Raw genomic sequence first — 18,277 nt, forward strand, 5'->3', positions numbered from 1 at the left:
AAACCCTTGCTTCATCCTCCTTTTTAATGAAGCTTACGTTTGTCTCTTATTTATTGCATCTAGGTTCTTGATAGGATCAACTCTTTGGTTGAACAGTCTGGATCTATAATTTTAAATGAATGTGGTATTGTTGAAGGTAAACCAGTGGTTCTTCACCCTCATCCAAAGTTTCGGATGTTCCTCACTGTAAATCCTAGCTATGGTGAAATATCTCGAGCAATGCGAAATAGAGGGGTTGAAATATATATGATGCAACCATATTGGTTGGTAGATGAGAAAAGTGGTAAGAATCTTAATGAGATTGAGGTCAGGGATGCTAAAAGATTCATTGCACTCTCTGGAATTCCTGTGGGTAAATTGGTCGAAATGATGGCCAAGGCCCACATTTATGCTATGCATGAAGGATCCCATCGTAATGTTAGCATTACACATCTTGAACTTTCACGCTGGGTGCAGTTATTCCAGTGGCTCATTACAAATGGCAATAGGCCTTGTTGGAGCATTCAAGTTAGTTGGGAGCATACATATCTTTCCTCTTTCGGTGAGGAAAAAGGAAAAGATGTTGTTTCTCAAGCAGCTGCTGCTTATTTGTCGAATTCAGAACTTTATAAATTCACTACATCTGAAGATTGCTTGTTATGTTTACCAGGAGGCTGGCCAACCCCCTTGAAATTAAGGGACTTCTTTTGTCACTCAGAAGAGACTTGTGTTAGACAGAATTGTATGTATTTGGAATCAATGGGATCTCAAATTGCATCTTTCATCCATAGCAGAACTTTGAACAGAGTTTCCAAAGGACAAACTCGTGTCGATGGTGGATCGAGGATTATTCATCTATTGGATGCTACTTTGTTGCATGAGCTCATGTTCCCTAAGGCTTCAGATAACAGTATTCTTGTAAATCGCGGCACTACAAGTGAAGTGGATTTGGTTTTAGCCGAGAAGAAACTCATTTTTGCTGCTGATTGGGTCATGGAACAGGCCACTCAAAATGATTATCATCTTTATATGCAGTGGTTTGATTGGTTTGGTACTCGATTACAGCCATTCTTTTCATTTTTCAATCGGTATTCAGATTTATTAGAAAAGGGAGTGGAAATGCGATTTATTGATCTTTTCCCATCTGTTGATCAGCTAAAGTCCTGCCATATTCTTGTAATAAACTTAATTAAGTGTTCCAGCCAATTGAGACTCAGCCTTCGACAGTGGAGCAGTGAGGATTGTTACGATCAAAAGAATGTGACCAAACAAACTTTTGAACCTGTTTTGGCTTCCCTGAGAAAAATGGAAGAAAAAGTGCTTCATGTGCTTGCTGAGTCGCCTTCTTTTGATTTACTCTTTGAATCATTCTGTGACCTCCTGGAACATCATAAACTTTTCTGGAACAGTATTATTTCATCTCATATTGATTGCCAGCAGATTTATTGGCGGTCTTTGATGAAAGATGTCATGAAATTGCACCGAATATGTCCTGCAGAAGCAAGAACTTGTCAGGTTAGCTACCGTGGTGTTCATATTCCATTTTCACTTTCCATTTTATTATGCATTTTATATTTTATCTTATTATGGATCTATAATACATGCAAACTGTTTAAATACTTGCTATTATGTAGATCAAGATGAAAGAATTGGAAGGAATCTCATCTTTGCATTTGAATTCGAGAAAGTCCTTGCTCTGGACATATGGTGGACATCCAATTTTGCCTCCATCTGCTGAGTTGTACCAAAAGCAGTGTCAACTTTCTAGCCTTTGTGAACTGGTGTGGCCAAGGAAAAATGAGTTTCTGAAACTAGGTATGCTTGATGGAGCCCTTTCAAGTAATGCAGTTCATACTCAATGTTGCATATGACATATGACATTTTTTTTATAATTTTTTTAATCTATGCTTAAAAACGAAGAATTGACATGTCATACTCTCTTGATTGTTTTGTGTCGGGGAAAAATACTTGCCCTTGAATTGGAAGACCTTGTAGCACGGTTGTGATGTTTCTGTTATAAAGTTCGAATTATAAACCATTTGTTGTCTAAAAAATGTTTTGCAGGTGGGGGGGTTGTTGATAGTGCTTCTTCAGACGACAACGACATCAATGAAGTTACATTAACTGTTGCTTTGTCTTCTAACATTGAACTTCGACTTCTCGCAATGCAAGGTGGACTCTTCTGGATGGAAAATTTTCTAGAGTTATTGTTTGGTCTAGCCCTTGCATTTTTGTGTTCTATTCTGGAAATCTAAGATATTTTTGTTATCTATAACTATAATTTGTTTCCTATCCAAAATAAAAAAATCATTTATGCTTTTGGACATTGTTTGACTGCAATTTTTATGACAAGCTCATTGTCATCATATAACAGATGCTTTCCGTATTATTAATTTGTCATATAACCACCACTTTTTTCTGTTGAACATAGACTGAATTTCGCTTTAATTTTACTTTTATGATTAAACTTTCTTAATAGGTATCCCTGTTCCTTGCATGTGTTTCTTCTTTGCATATTTCTTTCAACTATGTAGGAAAAGAACATCTTTAAACGAAAAAAGAATGAAAAGTTCTATCATATTCTTTCAGGCTCCATATACTATGGTTAGGTAGGACTTGATTTACTATTTGAATTTGACGAATGGGTAAAAGAACCTGAGAATATTATTTACATCTGATTTTTGGTGAAGTAATTTCCATTGGGCTCGAAAATTGCTCCTAGTGTAATCAGATCTTACATTTTTCTCTGAAAAATATGCGGAGAAGGAACATATTGAAAAGGAAGTTACCGTTTCTTGTTTATAAATAATTAATTGCGCTAATGAGATGACTCTATTTGTTTTGATTGGATGATTTTCTTCCTGAAGGAGTTTGCATGTCATCATATATTATTGGCAAAGCTGATGGTAATTTTGATTGTATTCTGCGACTGGAAGAGATGTATCAGGTTTGTGTTCATGCATCCCTTTTCTTTTATTTAAATCTATTTGTAGTTTTTGTTTTTTGACAATATTCTATTGAATGCATAATTTCCCAAGGTGCTTTTGGGAAGGCTGAATTTTGAAAAGCACAAGTTGAAAGTGAGAGCGGAGACTACAAAACATGAATCTGGGCCAGCTCATTCTTCTGCTTGTTGTCTCTTAACTTCGGATGCATTGTGTAGAAAGTCAGGCTTTGAATGTTGGTTAGAGACACAACCTTTAGTTGATGAAACCACTTTATTCCTTGATTTGGAGCTACTGCAGCATCTTACAGAGATCGTTGTGCTTGATATTGAAGAACAGCACAGTGTATATTTTTTGGAGTTCTTATTTTCATTTTGCAGTCGCTTAACATTTTGGTTGGATGGAAATCTTGCTCATGTCATAACACCATTTTCATCTTGTCACTCACTGCAGGCTTTATCTGATATGGCTTGTGATTTGGAATCATGTTTGAACTTTTCTCTAAATTATTCTTCAAGGCCTCCAACAGACTTCTTGCCCCACCAAAAAATAATATGGACCTTAGATGCTTGGGCATCAGTTGATCGAGGTTAGTGTTTCTCTGTGAATTTGGGCATTGGCATGGTGTACTTTGATAATTGATGCCTTATCTTCTGATGCAGTGACTGAAAAAATTTCTAGTTTTATTTCGGAGATGTGGCTTAAATGGCACGTAACTCTGTGGGAAACCTGCCCTGTGCTGGCAGAGGTATTTCGCAACATGTGAAATATTAACAATTTTGTGTAAATGGTGTGTTTTGTCCAGAAAACTCAATTTTTTTATACCCTCTCCCTTCAGATTCCAGGCTATGATACTTTGATCCCTTACAAACTTTTCCGACCTCTGAAATCGGTATTGGTCAGCCATATTTTGTAAGTCCTTTTCTGAATCAAAAAATTTAACTTGCTACTTTGAATTTGTTTCCTTTTCTAGCCTTGCAAGGAAATAAGTCTGAATCAATTTAGTCTATGTAATTTGTGATTTTAAATTTGTGATTTTCACTTTTCAGCCTTGTATTATTAAATAAGTGCTTTGTATCTCAATAAGCTCCAATCTGCTGAGTCCTCTTCTCATATCTTATGTTGTACTAATAATAAAAAAAAATTGGCAAGTTTTTGTACGAGTTGTAAATTTCATGTTAACAAAGTCTATTTGAATTTATGTAGAAAATATAAAATACTGATCATATCAAAAGTGAAATAGATTAATCAATATGTTGTCAACTGAGTTTCCTTTAAGACTTTGATATGGTTTTTCTATTCAAATCTTCCAACATTTGAATTTATGTAGAAAATATAAAATACTGATCATATCAAAAGTGAAATAGATTAATCAATATGTTGTCAACTGAGTTTCCTTTAAGACTTTGATATGGTTTTTCTATTCAAATCTTCCAACATTATGGACACAAAACATCATCTCTTTTCTTGTTCTTGAGTTTTCAGTCAACTCATTCAAGTCTCCATTCTTGCAAGTCATTATGTAAGTGTTAGGACCCGCTCTAATCGCAATTTCTTTCCTTGATTTGCTCCATTTTCTTAATATCTGTTTGCTTTCTGCAAGACTCGTGTCAACGACTTCCGCTTGGTTGACTCTAAGCTAGAAGAAAGTACCCTTATACGATAGACCTACAAATTACAAAGACTTCTTAGTGCTGTAATAATCGTCTAGATTACCCGTTCACCTCATTTTAAACATTATATGCAATTTGAGAATGAATCATGTCAATTGGTGTTGTCTACTTCTCTATTCTAGAAATATTTATTATCATTATCGCTGCTAGAAGTTGATATGTGAATATCACCGTCCAATTTTCACACATTTTCAAACTCTATATGTTAGGATAGACATGTCCACTGCACCCATTTTTATGTATGTACTATGAATCTTAAATTGTTAAGGGTGCTACTTGTAATCATAGTTAAATGCTGCTAGCTCATGTTTTTCATTTCTTAAATTATACTTGTGAGGTTCCTTCCTGTTGTAGTATTTTTTGGTATTTTCTTTAATTTCTTTCATCAATTTTTCAAGACTTCCAACACCCATCAAATTTGTTTGATTCTTTTATGCATTCCTATAAAACTCAGGCAAAAAAAGGAATCTGTTAGAGAGTACCTGGCGCATATGCTCAAGCTTAGGGTCGCTTCACATAACATCTGGCACAGTTCTGCGAATGTGGTTAAATCACATGACATGATGCTTTCTGCTGCGCGTTCTCTCTTCCAGCAGGTACTCATTTTGATTTGACGAAATGATTTTGATCATCATTTTCAAAGGAAAACCTTGGCACATCCTGAGTAACCTCCTCCCTCTGTATCGTACTCGTAGATTATTTATGCACACAAAAAATCATTTGAAGATTCCAGTTTTGCAAATATCAGATCTGCCTTTCAATCAATCCATAGATCGAAGGATACGGTACATCTCCGTTCTTGCTTACCTTTTTGTATGTCTTGAAATTCACTTTCAGTAGATATTTTGTGAATATGCTTCTGTGGTTTTGGGTGAACTTTTTATTCGTTTGGTGACATTGCATTTGGCACTAGAGACTAGAGATGGTTCCCCTTAAAAAATTGAATTTAGCCTTTTGATTGCGTGGTAGTTTCCTGCCAATATTATGTTGGCTTATCACTTCTTGGTTTCAAGTCCACTTGTGTGACTCGGTGTCTAATATTGTAGAAAGCAAGTATCAAGAATCTGGTTTCTCTTCTGGGTTCATCGAACCACCATGTATTTACATCATTGATTGATTCCTTGATCGAGCCATTGCTGAATGAACTTTATCCAGAGCCATTGCTGAATGAACTTTATCCTCTGCGCCCCTCTGATGGTTAGTACATAATATACTATTGCGTTTCGGTTATAAATCTTTGGTGGTGATACTTTGCTTGATCTTGTGGCACTTTCTTTACTTTTTGTTAATATATTTGTTCTTACAGTTTCACTTGAAATTTTTTCGATATAGAGCAAAGAATCGGATATGCATGGCTACGAATTGGTTGCTTGCGCTACAATCTTTTGATCTGCTGTGATGACCTTGATCCAACTGTAAAATATTCTATCAAGTATTCTGAAGTTATAGAAATGATAGCTTCACTTGAGCTCGAGATTCAGGTATTGTCCATCATTTGATTCTTGCAGCGAAAATTCATCCACACTGTTGACTGTGCACTTCTTTTCATCTGCATGTCAGTTTGATACTGTATAATTTTCTCCATGCAAGGTATAGGATCTACCATTTTCTTGCACACTGATTAACAAACTGTGAGACAAATATTAACTGAATTCTAATTCTGAGGGTTTGCTTGTCCAAATTGTATGTATGATCCAATAGAGTGTGATTTGGTTTATTTTGGTCTTTATTTTTGCCTTAAATGCTGCAATTCATTGTGGCTATGATTTTTACTTTGTGGTTCGGAAACAGTTAGAGACAAATCCTTGGATTCATAGCCTATTTTAGGTTTCAGTTTTTGGAACCCTTGCCTTGGTTTTGGATCTAGTTTATTTTCCTATCTCATCGTTGTCGCAGGTTCGGAAAGAATGCATGTATTTAGCTGGAAGTACACCTTTGGGAGAAGCTATTATTTACAACAGAATAAACTTGCTAGAAAGACTCAACTCCGAGAGGAGAAGGCTGAGAAGAAAGGTCCACAAGTCTCTCTGATTTTTTCTTCGGATAAATGTTTTTAATATGTATTTTATAAGCATCAGTGAAAAGGTTGAATTATGTATTAATAGTTGAATGTATCCACCTTTTCATATCCACCAAGTTCCCTTCCACCCTTAATTGTTCTGAAATGATTTTTTTTTCATGTTAAAAATTAGAGACAAGATACTAAATCTTAACTTTAAATGAAGGTCTGGTGTTAGTTCATAATATTTGCAGCAAGTTGATGCTATAATATGTATTTTTTGTGATAGAGGTCTTTTATACCGTGAGATCTTTCGTCAATATAAGTTTTATTACTTATTATTATGTTTTTGTGTGGAAAAGTGATTCTCACATATACCTGCTGATGTCTACCCCTGTATCAGATGGTGTTTCGTCCCAATCCAGAAAAATTTAAAAAATTGAAGCATGAATGTGATGATATTCTTAACTTTGTTGCAACTTTGGTTTCCTGGATGAAGAATGTTAAAAGTCCAAGAACTCAACTGATCATTGACCAATTGCGTAATTGGCAGGTAGTTTTTAACTGGTGATCAACTTTTTTCCGTTAAAATTCTTGTATTTTGTCTGCTTTGTATGCAAAAATTCTGTTTTTTTTTTCCTTCAAATATTTTGTTATTTTCAGGGGACAACATCGTGCCTCATTGATAGATTATCAAATGAATACTCAGCATACCTTGATGTAATTGAACCAGTTCAGGCTGCACTTTATGAAATGAAATTAGGCTTGTCATTCTTTGTTCCTCCTGTACTGTATAAAGAGTGCAATGCTAATGGACAGCAGAATATGGAGCAGTGTCTGGTTAGTTTAAGACATGTTTCTTTATCAGAACTATCTTTTATTTTGCCTTTTTCTTTTTGTTTTTGTTTTGCGTATCTTTTGCCTTTGACTCTGGAAGTGTCTTCGACAGGATGCAATCTATGAATTTATGAGATTCCCTAGAGGCTATGCCTCAAAAATCATTTCAGTGAATGCTGGTGGGAATACTGAACTTTCAATTCATGATAGTGATTTATCAATGAGTAATTGCAGGAATCAACATGGATTTGCTTAAAAAAATAACCAGCTCTACTTGTGACTCGGGTTGTGATACAATGGTATGTGAATTTGTGCTGTAATCGGAAATTTTAGTTTCCTTTTTGTTTTAATGAGTGACTTAGTATTACTGTATTAGTGATAAACATCATGGTCTGCTCATATGAAGGCAGGGCATGACCATGCTATTCCACCACTATTCTGAATTATCACATCGCTTAATATTTTTGTTATCTCTTAAGCAGGACTCAAGTTTACGATTCAATATTGCTGTTTACCACAATGTTCTGGCTCGAATTAAAATTTCTGCAGCTGATGCACATATCCTTGGTGATGCTCCCTTTAAGGTGAGAATTCTTGCCTGCGTTGCTGAGCCGGTAGTTCATCCATTGCAATGATTTTATGCTGTACCATGTTTTGTCAGGTCTTGCAAGAGATATTTGATAAGGTTTCCCAGTATTGGTTAAATTGGATGGATCAGAAACATCAGATAAAGGCAAAGGAGGTTCAATGGTTCAAATTCAGAGCTCGTGCATTCAAGATAGAGAGCATCACGCAAATTGATGTATCAAAATTTTCAAATTTGCTTGCAAAAGATAGCTTCTTAGAGTGGCAGGAGATGCTTTCCGAAGAACTAGATGGGAAGGTAAAAATATTTTTGGCCCCAATCTTGCCCTTTCTCTGTCCCTGCAGTAACAGAAGCACAGACATTTATCACGTTCTCAGTATTTTTCAATGGACATGCATATGAATTTGTGGGTCTACAAATCAAAGCGTGAGATCTATATGAGGGAGTACCATTTTTTCCATGCAGATTGAAACTATGGAGAATGATTGGAACTTAGTCGAAGAATCCGATTTGGGTGACATGGTCAACATGCACAATCAGTTATTTGGTTCGATGGACCTTGTTAAAAAAGTAAGCTTACCTGGAACATTTTGTGGATTTTAGAACTTAATGTGTGGTGTAAGTTCATAATGTCAAACCTATAATATGTTCTACAAGTCTAAATGGTAACACTCATCATATAAAACCAGAAAATTTCCTCTCAAAAATTTGTTTTCAAGAAAGCAATTATAATCTGCAAACAAATATACTAATAAAGAAATGTTGAGAATTTTCAATTTAACTGGACCATTGGTTTTGGTGGAATCTTCAAATTTGTTGTCATGATGGATGTGGAACCATGCAGAAGCTGTTATGCCACCTATATGTATGCTAATGAAATTCTGGAGAGAGTAATACATATGCCTTGCTCATATGACCAGTAGTTATTGCATTGTAAATATGTTTCTTGTTTATGCTGGTTTTTGTATTACCAAGTAATTTGGTAATTGTTGTGTGATTTTACAACATGCCCATATTTCCCCGAGCTTGAGAACATATTTGTTATGATATGCAAACGTAAGTTATCATCTAGTTATGACATATGTTGGAAGCACACTATGTATTTTGAGTTTAGGGAAGATGAATGCTATTGCTTGTTCTCGATTCGTATATGTTACTTTCGAGTGGATCTCGTTGACTTTATTTTCTGGAGAATCTTATTGAATTGCATTAAGCTCTTTTTCTCACTTCTACTTGTTGACAAAATTTCATAATCAGTTTTCCAGTAGTCGAGTGTCTGATTCAGAGAGCATGTATCCAAAAAAAAGTGTTTCTGATGCGGAGAGGCTGTCTTCGTTCCATGGCACTTACATGCTTGGAATGGAAATGATGCAAGGTGATTATTGTTGCATGATTTGTCCCTATTATTTTTTTCGTACTTGATCAAAATTCTTGTGTTCTATTGATTCCAGGTTTAAATGGTTCATTCTCCTCCATTTTCGATGCAAAGATTGCTCCAGAGCACTTACTTTGCCTCTGTTTGGAGCATGCTAATAAGTTCGGCCATTCTACAAAATCAACTTCTGCCTACAACTTTTACAAGGTGACTTTTTCCTTCCATATTTGCTTTTCTAATTTTCTTACGACACGGTATTTTCTAAAAAAATTCTTATGTTTCCTCTCTCTTCGGTTCTCATTTTAGGATTCAAATTCACCCGTGTTGGCAAAATTGGTTAAGCCGATTTCCATTCTTAAACAGAGAATATTGTTTCTGTTGAAAGAATGGGATGATCATCCTGCTCTTCAAAAAATTTTGGAAGTTATTGACATGATTTTAGCTCTACCTCTTGACACTCCACTTGCCAAGGTATATTATTTTCATGCTTGTTTACTACAGAGAGTCGCATGTTATGGCAATTAGTAAAAATATGCATTATTTACTGGAGGTGAAATTCTTGTTCCTTGGTGAGATGAAATATTAGCCCAACATACTGTGTTCTATTCTAGAATAAAAACTCTTGATTTTGAACAGTAGATGTGGACTTGAGATGTTTGTTTAGGCCATTTCCAGATCCTATATCCTCCCAATCCCAATCCCAGTTCCAGAGTTCCCAGTTGACAATGTTACATATCATATTCAAATAATCCTAGTATCAGTTATTCTGGATCTATATTTTTAGCTCCTAACATTTAAGTGTCACTTAATTTTCTTTTTGAAGGCTCTTTCGGGTTTGCAGTTCCTGCTTAGCAGGATACGAACTGCGCGAGAAACAGTGGTGAAATTTCCTCTATCAGGTAACTTATCTACTTTCAAATGCATTATTATTTGCATTCTGGTGAAACATAAATCATCTTGTTTGTTGTCCCTCTGAATTTTGTATTTCTAGATCAATTGGAACCAATTTTCGCTGTGATTTCTTCATGGCGTAAGTTGGAGTTTGAATCTTGGCCTGCACTGCTAGATGAAGTTGAATCTCAGATTGAAAGAAGTGCTGCAAAAGTAGGATTCTAATTTCCTGTTTTTTATTTTTCTTGGCTACTCTCTAGTTGAAGCGACGTACTGTTGAACTTTCCTTTTCAATGACAATCATATGAACCAAGTATACAACAACACACAACACCCAGGCCTTTATCCCACTAAGTGGGTCGGCTCATATTAACCAAGTATCTCAACTCAAAACTAGGATATTTGATATAGCATGACTTCCTTTCTCATGCATTTTGAAATTCAATTTTAATTTGGGTTGCATTTCACAGTTAATTGTGCTTTTATTGGTGTCATTAAAATAATCAATTCATCATTGCTATAAGTAACCTCAACTTGGTATGCAAACCAAGCTTAGTAGAATGGATAGTATTGAAGCTCCTAGCAATCAAACTCTCCTTTTCATGTCCTATAATGCAATTGATATTTTAGTTTTTTCTTGTACTTCCTTGCAGTTGTGGTTTCCGTTGTATTCGGTTTTTCAACGTAGCCATACTGGGGATATCAATCAATACAAGCTATCAACAATTGGAAGGCACGTGTTCAGTTTTTATTTTCTTGAATTTTTGTTGAGAAACTGCTAATACTTAATAAATATGCAGCATGGAAGATTTTTTTAGGACATCCAGGGTTGGAGACTTTAAAAAGCAACTTCAATTAGTTCTCTCTCTCCATGGGCATATTATCAGAGAGAGAAGACAAATGTCTGATGAAAGGTAAAACAGAATTGCACGTTTTTGTTTAGGTTTTTCTGTGTAGTAATCTTTCAGCTATCTTCTTGTAGTAATGCTGGCTCTTTGCCTCTGTGGCAGATTGACATTAACCTTTTGTTTTCATTCAATAGTTTGGGCATGAAGCCATTTTATTATTTATTTCGAAAGGATAAAGATTGTGTTGATAATGTCTAATGAATTGTGCAGCCCTTGTCAAGTGGAGAATGTGAAAATTTTATACAATACTTTTGGCTTCTGTGTGCAATTCTTGCCAAGGTAAGAGTCCAGTTTCCTGAAATTCGGGGTCCATAATGCTTGTCTCAAAACAACTTATGAGGGTTTTTCGGAAATTAATATTTCTTTATTTCTGCAAAAGAATTTTGGAACATATCCAAACACACAGAAGAAACATCGAGACGGAGTTGACGGCATTTTTGAAGAAGTGCCATTGGGACCACATTGAGAATCACTTGGCCTTTGAAAACATGAAAAGAACCAGACAAGAATTAAAAAAGATCGTACAAAAGTTTATGGTAAGCATATGATCTCTATCAACGAGACAGATTTGAATCAATGCACTTCTACAAAATATTGTGACATATGTTGTGTACGTGGTCATTTGTTTGCTGATCGATGCATGTCCATTTTCCCTTTCAATGCCTTGTAATTTATCTTCTTTGTCTTATCTTCACAGGACTTGCTCCAACAACCTCTGATTCCTTTTCTTGAACAAGCCCCTAGGGCGGAGATAAACAACCAATCTATTCAAGGCATTGGCCACCTTCCTGATCCCTATGATATAAGAAGGAATCTTCTTGATACTGTCTGCAACCGAGCACAATGTAAAGCTAAAGACAGGTGGACTTTTATTTCCTTTTGTTTCATGTATTTTTCTGCATCTTTGCATAAAGTATTAAATCTTAACCCATTGTAGCAGCTCGGCGTGGTTTGCCAATTGGTGGGGAACTGTAGAGTTGAGTTTGAAAAATATAGGAGGTAGTCTCCAAATTATCTCATCTTAATTGCATACGGCTTGTTTCGTTGTTTGTTTAAATGCTTCCAAACTATGCAGGAAATATGGATGACATCAACTGCACCGTTCCTTCACCATCTTCATGCCTTTCATACTGGGAAAGAAAAGAGTCATGGCATACAATCGGAAAAATTTACACCTCTCTACTTCACTCTGACGAACTTTGGGAGAATAAACATAAGAATTTGAGGAAAAGGAGAGCATTCTCTGACCTTTTGAGACTCCTTGATAATTGTGGCTTGTCCAAGCGTAGAACATTTGTCAAGGTAATATTGCAGTATATATATTTTTGTTATTCTTGATTTTATTTGTGGCCTTATGGGTCCCAACTTACATTTCAATCTTAAAAATCAATATACTACTTTTCAATTGATTTCTGCTATATCATGTAGGATGAATTTAGGAGATCCTGGCTTCTGCAGCCATCCTATGACGTGCAACATTTACTGTTGTCTGAAAGTGATATTTCTTCTGGAAATTCCGATTTTGATCTTGACCTCTTTCAGAGCTCATCCAGTGAGTCTATATGGAATACAGCCAATAAATACTATTTCAAGAGCATTTCTTCAATGCAAACTCTAGAGCAAATAAGTCAGAATTTCCACAAGGATTTTAGTCTCGTACAGGTACATGGTAGAGAAAATTATTTCAATTTGATGAAATCGTTGATTCGTTGTTTAGATCTATGTACATAATTTGTTATTAAGGTATAACTAAAATGATATTTTCCGTGACCCAATAAAGAAGATATAGGAGCTTTTTCTCGTATCGCTGTTTTATTTTTCTGTATGCCTTCGTCAAAAACATCTTTATCTTTGTTAATATGGTAGTTTTGAAATTTTATTATTGAATAAAAGGCAGTGTTGTAAATGGCGGTGTAACGCGGCTGAATTTTTTTATTCTGCTTTTATTATATTGCAATATATGCATAAATTAAATGATGTTTATGCATAAATAATCTTCATGCAATAGAATACAATTTATACAAGGTACAAATAAAGATTTATCACCACGTTAATACCAAAAACGTAATATACTATTGTGATAATAGTTCTAACCTAGTTGGCCGGTCAACGGCGGAGGTTTGAGGCGGAAGAAGGTAGGGCATGTAGCACTTGTGGTTGATTGGGTTGACTATTGTGTTTTGAAGAGGAGAGAGTGCATAATGTATTGATAAAGTAGGATTTCAAAATTTTGTTGACTTTTGACTGCCTAAACCCACCTCGTCCTGCCCATCTCACCTTCAACCGCCTACATAACCACCTCGGGCAAAGGCGGTGCGGTTGATGGCTGCCTCCTGTCTAGGCGACCGCCTCCCGCCATTTAGAACACCGATAAAAAGATGTTTAGTTCCTCTGTATTTCCTCAGTTATGATGTAATATCATCCTCTCATGTATAGGTCCAAACATCAGGTTCTTATGTTGATCATCTTCTTGAGATTCAACAAGAGCAAAGGTCTGCTGCATATCTTTTTGCAGAAAAACTCAAATGCTTGAGACAATGCTTGTTGCGATTATCAAATTTGTTCTCCAGTTCCATTCATTCGGCTGAGGACACTATCAACGATTTCTCTTTTTCGAAGAACCAATACCCCACTTTCAAATGCATGAGGCAACAAAAGGTTCTCTACCTGTAACTTAACCTGAAGCAACTGGCTGATATTCTTTTACCTCAAAGTCTGACCACTTTTTCTGCAACTGTTGCAGCAACTCTTCGATGGTTTCTGTACCATGATATATGAAGCACATTTGTTGCTGCTAACATTTGAGAACACTCATCTGAGCACTTGTTCAACTGTCAAAAGTGGAGCTGAAAAGATTCGTTTGTTCATTCAGAAAATCCGTGATGACTTTCAGAAATCTAAGGTATATGTTTAGTTATGATGCTGTTGGGCATCTATATCGGTTTGAATTTTGAAAAATGACATCTTATTTTAACTGACACTTACTGACAGGATTTGCTGGATCGTCATCTTCTGGGAAGTAATGGAAATGTAGCAATGAATGAAATTGAGTTGCAACCTTATGGTGTGACTAAAGAAATGGAGCTGTTGGTAAAAGAAAACTTTCAGTTAATTAAGACCTTCAAAAACAATCTTTCCGCACTCCGTGATACAGAAGATGGAAAAGTGGCTGTTACAGATATCCTGATTGGGCATTTCGAAGATTTATTTAAAGAGGTAGATGCTAAATCCATACAAAAAACACAGTTGGTCTTTGAGCTTGATGGTATCTTGTGATGATAAATGAACATGTTGATAATATTTTCTATGAAGAAAATGCTTGATAGAACTCCAATTTGAGCATTCTAACCTTTTTCAGGCTCAAAGAATTTCCCAAGAGTTTAATTCTTCTTTACAAGAAAGAAATCTCCCAAATAGTGGTGACAGGAATCCAGATCACGGTGATGGAAATGTAACTGAATCAAATTCGGGTTTTCATGATCCCCTTGAGAGCACATATGAGAATGTCCTGGGTGTATTTCAGAGAGTTGCGTCTTTGAAGTGTGATTTTGCACTTACTGAAGAGTCACTGATAGATATGAAGAAGTGGAAAACCTTATTTGAGAAAGATACAGAACTTTTACAGTTGGACCTTATTAATAAATCTGCTGTAAGTTCATGCATAATGTATTCTCCTTGAAGAATTTAAATTTATGATATTTAAATTGTTGCTTGCTCTTATTATTTTCTCAGGTAGGAGTTCTGAACTCTTATGGAGATGGACGTTTGAGACGTCTGTATGACCTATTGAAAGTGATACTGGCCTTTGGTGATAAACTTTTGAGTGATTTTCTAGAGATCCACAATGTGGTAAGTTTTTTGAAAACTTCTATTTGTAATTGAATTATTTAAGTTTTATCTATTAAGTGGATGATACACAAAGAAAAGTAGGGCATATGATACCACAATAATATCCAATATGAAAAAATATGCTCACCTCAATTATAGCTTGCTTATAAAATCTGATTCTGTGGCTCGCATAAGTTGCTTTTGTTCTTGACCGGAAGAAGGAAGCATAGGCAGAGATTGAGATGGCTCGATACTTTGTAACACAATGGGATGGTATGCCTGAGGTACTTTATTTTCCTTGCACGTAGGTGTGTATGTTGGCTCATGTGCTCGCCAACATTTTTGCTTCATTATTCGCGAAAGGGCTTGGCACTACTGAAGATCAAGAAAATGAGATTGTGAAAGAAACAACTCAAGATGGAAAGGGCACGGGTATGGGTGAGGGCTCGGGACTGAATGATGTCAGTGAGCAAATAAATGATGAAGATCAGCTCCTTGGAACATCTGACAAGGTATGATATGATGTGTTTCAAGCGGTCAGATACTGACTGTTGTTTTCACAACAAAACATGTCTTGTGATTTTTTTCCTTTTTCTTTTTAATCTGAAGCCAAATGAAGAGAGGGGTGCTATGTTTGACATTCCAAATGAAAATGAGAAAGGGATAGAGATGGAACAGGAATTTGATGGAGATACATTTACTGTTAGTGAGGATTCTGGAAACGATGGAGATGAAGATGATCAGGATGAGCAACTGGAATCTGCTATGGGAGAAGTTGGTTCAAACGGAGAAATAGTTGATGCGAAACTTGGGGATGGGGATGGTGACGATGACAATCACCACGCAAATGAGAAGTACGAGAATGGGCCATCTGTGAAAGTCAAAACTTCCAATGATGAAGAGCTTCGGGCTGGGGAAGATCTTGACACTGTTAATGAGGATGCTGGAGATCTTGATGCAAACATATCCAGTGAACAAAAAGATGAAAATGAAAAAGGTTGTGATGGTGCAGAAGATATGGATATAGACAAAGATGATGCTTTTTCAGATCCGTCGGGGATAAATCTTGATGAGCAGAATCAAAGGACTGAAGAAGATGTTCACATGGACGAGCTAGAAACTACCGAGCCTATGGAAGATGGCGAATCATCAGAGGACTTGAATGCTTTGGATTCAAAGAATGATGAGGAAAAGAGTAATGTAATGAATGAATACCTGGAAAACACAGACTTGGAGCAGTCTGGCATGAATTCTGAAACAGCCGCCACTGAGGAGAAAGGCTTGGAAAAGGATACAGGAATGGATATTAGAATGCCAGTGAATAATGCTTTTCACTCTGCTGCTAATTTGGTGCATGACAATAATGCGACTGTTCAATCTTTGGGACAACGTAAAGAAGATTTTGAACTAGCTGATATAGGAGATTTTGCAGCAGCAGATGAAATGTTATCCAATTTTAACGAAACTATGAATGAACTTGCTCCAGCAAGTGGTCTACACAATTCCTCGCAATTCGAAGTGAAGGTTGCTGACTCTGAAAACGGGAAGAAATTAAGCCAAGAACAACCCAGAACATCACAACCTCGTTCTGAGTCTGTTATTCCGAAATCTCTGCCGAACCCCTGTCGCAGTGTTGGCAATGCTCTTGATGGATGGAAAGAGAGAGTTAAAGTGTCTCTTGACCTTCAGGATCAAATTGAATACTCGGATGATTTTATGGACGATATCATAGATGAATATGGATATACTGCTGAATATGAGGGTTGTGCTCAAGCACTTGGACCTGCAACAGCTGACCAAATCAATGGAGATGTAGCTCAAAATGATGCCAACAGGGATACAGGGAACACTGATGTGCAAGATCCGTCCACTGATATTAAAATTGACGAACTGACTTCTGAAGCTGGCCCAAACAAAATTTCAGCTTTGCCTTCTGTAGATGACAATAAAAAGCAGCAAAATAAGTCAGTTTTAGAGAAGCAGCTGAAGGAATCCAAAGAAGGTGATGGTGTTCATGGCTTAGATCAGACTAGAGTGTCGAATTCGGTATCTGTACAAAGGCCCATGCATGAGGACTTCAATCAACTTACCATGTTTCCAATGAGTGATGATGAGCTGGGTAAAGCCCATTGCTCTGAGCAATCCAACGAAGCGAGGGATGATGCGGTCACTCTGTGGAAAAAATATGATTTGCTCACGACAAGGTTGTCTCAGGAGTTATCTGAACAGTTACGTCTGGTCATGGAACCCACTCAAGCTAGCAGGCTCGAAGGGTATTACCGGACTGGTAAAAAAGTTAACATGAGGAAGGTAATTGCGTTGAGATCTAATTTTTGAACTGTTTTCGACGTTGCATGATTGGATCCATCTCATATTTGAATTTCCAGGTAATTGCATGTGTTGCCAGCGGTTGGATCAAAGATAATATATGGCTCCGGCGGACCAAGCCAAGTAAACGTGATTACCAAGTTGTCATTGCTGTGGATGATTCCCGCAGCATGTCAGAAGGTAATTGTGGAGGTTTTGCCATTGAAGCATTGGTGACAGTTTGTCGTGCAATGTCCCTGCTGGATGTGGGAAAAATGGCTGTGGCAAGTTTTGGGCGGCAGGGTAACATCAAATTGCTTCACAACTTTGACCAATCTTTTACTGCTGAGGCTGGGATCAAGGTTCGTTTCGCTGCCACTACCTTTTATTTGTTATAATTTAAAGTCATCTTCTTGTATTTAAGACTCGAAATAAGGATAATATACTGAGTTTAACCTATGCTTCCTGTAATGTAAATCATACTTGCCTACACTGTTACCATGGGACAGATGATATCAAATTTGACCTTTAAGCAAGAGAATAAGATCACTGAAGAACCCATGGCTGATCTACTGAAATATCTGAAGAACATGCTCGACACTGCTGCCATGCATGCTCGGCTCCCTTCAGGGTACAATCCTCTCCAGCAGCTTGTATTGATTATATCTGATGGCCGCCTTAATGAGAAGGTGAACTCTTCATTAAGTTCCTAAAATCTAGTTTTTCAATTTTATTTAATTTTCTGTGTTCGAAAGAAGCAGCATTTATGCATTACCTGTGTTATTTTTCAATTAACAACCTTTTAATGGTTTATTATTTTTGGTTCTCACCCTCACAGAAAAAATTGAAACATTATGTCAGAGATATCTTGAGCAAAAAACGCATGGTCGCGTTCCTGCTTCTTGATAGCCCAAAGTTAAATGAGTCCGAGTCCATCATAGACCTTAAG

At 36.5% G+C, this 18,277-nt stretch overlaps 1 protein-coding gene across 1 annotated transcript in view; it reads left to right on the plus strand.

The window, feature by feature from the left end:
* Window positions 1-18,277, plus strand: part of LOC142520796 (midasin-like) — a 39,014-nt gene that overhangs the window by 20,288 nt on the left and 449 nt on the right. The window contains 43 exon segments of the mRNA XM_075623924.1: window positions 64-1,494; window positions 1,614-1,794; window positions 2,044-2,151; window positions 2,847-2,926; window positions 3,018-3,269; window positions 3,378-3,513; window positions 3,587-3,672; window positions 3,763-3,836; window positions 5,052-5,193; window positions 5,293-5,382; window positions 5,644-5,794; window positions 5,930-6,078; window positions 6,494-6,610; window positions 7,000-7,149; window positions 7,260-7,436; window positions 7,546-7,689; window positions 7,691-7,732; window positions 7,916-8,017; window positions 8,095-8,316; window positions 8,485-8,589; window positions 9,277-9,394; window positions 9,471-9,601; window positions 9,701-9,865; window positions 10,218-10,293; window positions 10,386-10,498; window positions 10,939-11,018; window positions 11,086-11,199; window positions 11,404-11,472; window positions 11,573-11,729; window positions 11,891-12,054; window positions 12,131-12,192; window positions 12,269-12,495; window positions 12,622-12,855; window positions 13,630-13,851; window positions 13,937-14,095; window positions 14,185-14,409; window positions 14,552-14,842; window positions 14,926-15,042; window positions 15,330-15,533; window positions 15,631-17,331; window positions 17,409-17,690; window positions 17,838-18,017; window positions 18,167-18,277. Of these exon segments, the coding sequence (XP_075480039.1) occupies window positions 64-1,494; window positions 1,614-1,794; window positions 2,044-2,151; window positions 2,847-2,926; window positions 3,018-3,269; window positions 3,378-3,513; window positions 3,587-3,672; window positions 3,763-3,836; window positions 5,052-5,193; window positions 5,293-5,382; window positions 5,644-5,794; window positions 5,930-6,078; window positions 6,494-6,610; window positions 7,000-7,149; window positions 7,260-7,436; window positions 7,546-7,689; window positions 7,691-7,732; window positions 7,916-8,017; window positions 8,095-8,316; window positions 8,485-8,589; window positions 9,277-9,394; window positions 9,471-9,601; window positions 9,701-9,865; window positions 10,218-10,293; window positions 10,386-10,498; window positions 10,939-11,018; window positions 11,086-11,199; window positions 11,404-11,472; window positions 11,573-11,729; window positions 11,891-12,054; window positions 12,131-12,192; window positions 12,269-12,495; window positions 12,622-12,855; window positions 13,630-13,851; window positions 13,937-14,095; window positions 14,185-14,409; window positions 14,552-14,842; window positions 14,926-15,042; window positions 15,330-15,533; window positions 15,631-17,331; window positions 17,409-17,690; window positions 17,838-18,017; window positions 18,167-18,277 (9,141 nt within the window).

Source organism: Primulina tabacum, chromosome 12 (assembly GCF_025594145.1).
Source record: "Primulina tabacum isolate GXHZ01 chromosome 12, ASM2559414v2, whole genome shotgun sequence".
Lineage (NCBI taxonomy): Eukaryota > Viridiplantae > Streptophyta > Magnoliopsida > Lamiales > Gesneriaceae > Primulina > Primulina tabacum.